Below are 5,942 nucleotides of genomic sequence, written 5' to 3'. Positions count from 1 at the left end.
ACATTTCTAAATTTTCTTCTTCCTTATGAAATGTGAAAAATACAACATTATTTATACCTAACGAAAAAGGCACTATGAAAGGACACAACCTTTCACCTATATTGTCTAAATTTATTTAATATCCTTTCAACTACGCTCATAAATGTAAATACATGAAATTAAATTAGTACATAATTCATAAAAAATGTGGATGAATCTGGAATTTTCATATTCATTGTGTCTTTTGGGTAGCCTTGAAGTTTGAAAAGTTGCAATTCTTCACCATAGCTTGGAAACTTAGTTTGGAAGTAAACATTTAAGTCACATTGACCAAACCATAATGAATATTGGTGTAATTATAATGAAATTTCATTGATTGATCAATTGTGATGAGCTAGAATCGCAAACGTAATTGGATTGATTTTGATCGTATTTACTTAAAATTATGAATTTTGTCAAATTTACTGTTACCTCTACCTCTACCTCTGAGAGCCAAGCGGTAACGGTAATAGTAACAATAAATATGTCAAAATTGATAATTTTTCAACTGTAAGAGTAATAATATCCGTAAAGGTAACTATAATCGTAACAGTAATGATAGGATGTAATTCTCAGGTGCAATCTGATCGAGTACTCTTTATTCATCAATCAGATTGTATAATTTCATTACAAATTTTGATGTGGGACCCATGTATCAGTACAAATGTAGAACACATGTAAACAACACCGAAAGTAATCAAATGGGATCCATAATTTTTATTCCTATTGATCTATTACGTTTTTAGTGATGTAAATGTGGCCTTAATGCTCCAAGAAGACTTTTAGTTCTAGTTGTCATTATTCTCAATTATTTGCTTATAATATTACAAATATAACATTTTTCCAAGAGGAAAAAGTGAAACCACCCATGTATGTATACAAGTCTCAAAATCTATCCTCACATGCGATAAAATCATCAATAAATAAGCTCATGTCTCTTTAAGTTACAATTACAACTTACATTTCGTCTCATAGTCTATCCTAAGCTTCAAAATTACTAGGCTTAAGTTCAATTAAAAAATTTAACTAGAAAAATCACCAATATTTATTTTTAAAAAATGATTAAAAATCCAAAGAACATATAGGTCTATATATACATTTAGAAAATAAATAATTTAAACCTGTTTAATAAAAAAACTTTTGTAGGTCATAACAGAATTAAGAAAGTAAAACATTTAAGATGAGAAAGGACAGAATCAATGTGGTTTAAGGGAGAGATGAGTGTGGTAATTTGGAAGCCATTGCTTTGCATTAATAAAATCAAGAGAGAGAAATGGGTTGGCTTCTGATTGAGTAAGTTCTCTAGACCATGGAACTCGTCCTCCATAATCAGCTCCTGGTCCCGAGCATCGATATTGCCCATAAAATACAGTCCTACATCCAAATAAATAAATAAATAACTTTAATATTGTTTTATATTGTATTATATTTAAGAAAAAGAAAAAGAGAAAAACAAAACTTACAATTCCCGGTTTTTGTCGCCCCAATTATACCAACCAGTGGGGGTGATGATTTTATCCATGAAGGTATAAGCAAACACAACTCTGGAGAAGCTGCCCCATGCCCTACCCAAATACAGAGCGCCTGAGCCAGAAACCTTACAATGAAGGAACGAGAAGCCAGTTTCCTCGAGCAGGCTGTTCCTCTTTTGGGCTGTGAGAGCGCCGTAACTGTTGGTGATGGCATGCAAGTGGCAGCCATCGTAGACGGAGAGGCCGTCACCGAACACGAAGTCCACCGACCCTTCGATGTAGCAATCCTTGAAGTAATGTCGCCCCATGTGGTCGTATAATGTGTCTTGTGCGCCGATGAACCTGCAGCTTATGAATGCTGCTGCATCTCCTGATATTCTGAATGCCACCGCTTGCTTTCCTAGTGCCCCTGATGGTGGAAGCCTCGCCTTGTTCTTTTTTAGGGGCAGGGTGAGCGATATAATCACATTAATTCTTAGTGCATGCATTTTTTTACTTTTACCGAATTTATGATGATTCTTGCTTCTAAACTTTTTTATAAGAAAAAAAAAACATTTTGATCTTCTTTGGTAGCAATTCGATTTCAGAATAAATTCAATATATATATATATATATATAAATATTCCCCTTCATTTATCACCACCATTATCGTATGAATCCCGTTTATCCGCCATCTTCTCCCTCGATCTTAAAAGAGGGAGATAGATCAACTAGGGAAAAACCTAACATAAACCAAACTTCAAAAAAAAAAAAAAATATTTTCTTAATAAAAAATAGGTGTCACATGTTAGTCTTTTGTTACGAATAAAAATAAAAAATTAAAGAAAATATCCAGTGGAAGGATCAAGAGTGCTATCGACTTGAATGATAATATTGTTGAGTTTGAAAATTTAGAAACCAAAATAGAATGTAAACTAAATTTGAGGAACCCTAATATTAAAAAAAAGAAAAAACAGAAGCGTAATGTTTTGAAAGTTTCTAAGATAGTCACTAAAATATGATTCTAAATCTAAATTTGAAGAGTTAGAAGCTTGAAATTTTAAAAAGTTGGAGGATTAAAATATGAGTGACAAAAAGTCGAGGATAAATAAAATTCTTTTTTTTCCGACAATATGTGAGTGGAAAATTAGACCTCACATTTAACATTGATAATATAAATTTATATCACTTTGAAGCTTAACCAACAATCAATTTTTGAAGTAAAGAAATTAGAATATTAAGATCGAGAATTATGTTTGAATAAATATTAATTTATTCTCTCTTAAATAAAATTTTTTAAAAAAAGATAAAAGTACGAGATTGGACTTCTCACACGTCAGTAGTAATTGTTTATATATATATGAAATTATTGTATAAAACATTTTCAGTTTCATCTTGATTATTAATGATATTTTTAATTCTCGTTCATGTCCTTCCAAGAACTACGTGTCCGTTCGGTCATTTTATTATAATTTATACAAACAATTAAAATTTAAAAAGAGAAAAAAAGAAAAAAGAAAAAACAAGACAAAACAAAGCATATACATGTCAGTTTGGTCATCGAAAGTCACAAGCAAATTGCCATTTACATACGACAATTAAACTTTATTCTTTCTATTGCAATTTTAGATGAAATATTAAAATATGTACACCGTCAAATTTAAACATAATTTAAGTTAAAAAAAACTTTCTAACCCCACACGTTTGACTAATTTAAAAAAAAAAAAGCTTTCTAAAAAGTCTAAGATATTATTATTTTCATAGAAATGGTACTAACAGTAATAATAATAAAGTAATACATTGATCTATGAAGCACAAACACTACGAATATAGAATATTGATATGATATGGCGATTCGTCAATTTTTAAAAAATTAAGATACAAATATATTGAAGATACGTTATTATATATATATATATATATATATATATATATATATATATATAATGCCCAATTATTGTTATAATACTTATTTTAAGTTAGATTAAAATAGATTCAAGAAGAGAGTGAAAACTTGAAAAAAAATCCAATAACGTCAAGTAGTGATTGAGTGATTAGAGCAGTTGGTAGGAAAAAAAAAGTAGAAGATGAAGATTAAAGAATGAAGTTGAGGATGAAGGAGGATCTAAATTATGATTTAGATAATGAGAGAGAAATAAGAAAGAAGATTTAATTACATTTCAGATTTTTTTTTCTTTTAACTTTGTATGTTTTTATCATTTTTAATATATTTTGTTTTGGATTGCTCAATTTAAGTTGACTGTTATGTTTGGGAGTGATTTTAAAAGGGTTAAAAATCACTTTTATCATTTTCAAAATAATCATGAAACATGTTTAATCCTTCAAAGTTAATTTTGATGATATGAAAATTGCATTTAAAAGAGTAAAATTGAAAACTAAATTAATTTTGAGTAATTAAAAGTATGTTTTCGAGTGATCTTAAAAGTAGAAAAAATGATTTTAACGATTTTAAAATCAGTCCAAAATATGATATAAAATAAAATGGGTAATGAGTTTGGCTTAAATTTGACAAAAAAAAAAAAAAAAAATCAAACGTATCTCATTCACGTATCTGGAAGCAAATATCTGTCACATATCTAAAAGAAAAAAAATTAGATACTTCAAATTAAGTATCTGTCACGTATCCATATCTGATACATATTTGATATCGATTTTTATACCATTAGAAATATTTGTGATTCTTAGACATTGATCCAATTTTTTTTTGTCACTTACGAAGGTTGATTAATCGTACAAATTGATAACTGTGTGCTTCGAAAAAAATGAATTTATTTCAATAATGATATAAATCAAACATCGTGATAAAATATGACAAGTTGAAGTTTTTATACATATTAAAAATCCTAATAAAAATAGAATTTAAATCTAAAAAAAGTAGATGTAAGGTAACTTTAAAAAAAAACAATATTTAAATTCTTTCAAAATTGCAACATTTACATTTGACATTTTATAAATATTTAAATAACGACCGTTGAAATAAAAATTCATTAAAATTTAGGTGGTAATTAGTTTGAAAAAAGAAAGATAAAATTGAAATGGACACCAATGCGACGGTGTTCAAGTTCTAATTATTATTTTTCACTATTATTGTATTAAGAAAATTTTTAATATTATGGTAGTATGGAAAGATTTCTTTACTATTTTTTATTCATTACTAATTAAGAATGATGTGTAATTAAATAATAAATTAATAAATCATTTAATGACGTGTGAAATAATAAATGGAATGAGTTAGAATAATACTATATTTTAGATCCAATTTTTCATTCAACATTCCAACCATTTTCAATAATTTTAAGTATAGTTTTAAACCATTTGTAAAAAATCAGATAATATCGAAAATTTTCAAAGAATAGAGATGGGTCGTCTTTTGATTTTGTTTTTTTTGTTTTTTTTAAATAAAAGACAAATTTCAAAGGTATCTTTGTAATTTAGTAAAAGAAATGAAATAAAGAAAGAAAACGTTATACCTTGAAGGTGATGTTAGTAGCAATGAAGAAAGGAGAATTCACAGCAAAAGTTGCAGAAGCAAAAGTGCCGATAGGACGGCCATTGTCTCCCATATGGTCCGCCGTGTCGCCCCATTCAACGATCGTCTTCTCCGCTCCTTCACCTTCCACCCATATATAACTCATCGTCGCCGGAATCTCAACTTTCTCCCTACATACCAATAACTTAAAGATAAGTACACCTCAGGATAGTTAGTAATATAGAAAAGTAGAAATTGACCTGTAGATTCCAGCAGCGACACGGATAAGCACCCGGCACCGGTTGATCACCGGCAAAGAGTTAACAGCCTTCTGGAGCGATCGGAAACCGCCGGCCTTGGTGTTCTTGGAAACCTTCAACGTCAAACAAGGTTTGAACTTGTTCTTAGTCTTCTGAAAAAGCGAGTGCTTGAAAGAGCCCATATGTCTTATCCACTTCAAGTATTGATCTTCCACTGTTCTTAATCCCCGGCCGCCGCCCACCGTCCAGTTTTGGGCGGAAGAAAGGGCGGCAGCCGGCAGCATGATGGTTATGAGTAGAAACAAAAGCTTAATCACTGGCCTCATGTTTTCTCCAATGAACTGTGTGTGATTGCAAAATGTAGATAAAATTAAGTGTGAGAGAATGATAGGCTTTAAAAGAAAGGTTAAAAATGGGGAAATGGGGGAAGAGAGAGAGCAATATTGGAGGAATCTTGGAGCTCGTGTGTGTGTGTCTGTATCCAAATTGTCTGTTTCGCCATTAAAATTTCAGACCCATTTGTGACTTCTCAGTTTAAATGTTATTTTTCATTGTCTCTTCCTTGGAACGTATTTAGAGAAACCACTTCAATTCCATGTATATATAATAGGACAAATACCAATTTATATACATAAACTTTAGACGTTTATCAATTTAAATCCTAAACTAATAATTATATCGATTTAAACCTTGAATTTTGAGTGTTAATAACTTTGAGTGTCC

The 5,942-nt window shown here is 29.9% G+C and overlaps 1 protein-coding gene across 1 annotated transcript; it reads right to left on the bottom strand.

The window, feature by feature from the left end:
• Nucleotides 1-1,116: 1,116 nt before the first annotated feature.
• On the bottom strand, nucleotides 1,117-5,714 carry LOC120074108 (putative pectinesterase 53). The gene is made up of 4 exons (XM_090311538.1): nucleotides 5,220-5,714; nucleotides 4,961-5,150; nucleotides 1,482-1,924; nucleotides 1,117-1,392 (listed from the first exon to the last, which is right to left on the bottom strand). Exons 1-4 carry the CDS (start codon nucleotides 5,543-5,545, stop codon nucleotides 1,215-1,217), a joined length of 1,137 nt encoding a protein of 378 aa, XP_090167664.1. The 5' UTR covers nucleotides 5,546-5,714; the 3' UTR covers nucleotides 1,117-1,214.
• Between the last annotated feature and the right edge of the window lie 228 nt (nucleotides 5,715-5,942).

This window comes from Benincasa hispida, chromosome 1 (genome assembly GCF_027475165.1).
Source record: "Benincasa hispida cultivar pf3 chromosome 1, pf3_genome.v1.1, whole genome shotgun sequence".
NCBI classification, from domain to species: Eukaryota; Viridiplantae; Streptophyta; class Magnoliopsida; order Cucurbitales; family Cucurbitaceae; genus Benincasa; species Benincasa hispida.
The sequence above is the reverse complement of the archived record's forward strand: the minus strand, read 5'-3'. Positions and strand labels throughout refer to the sequence as shown.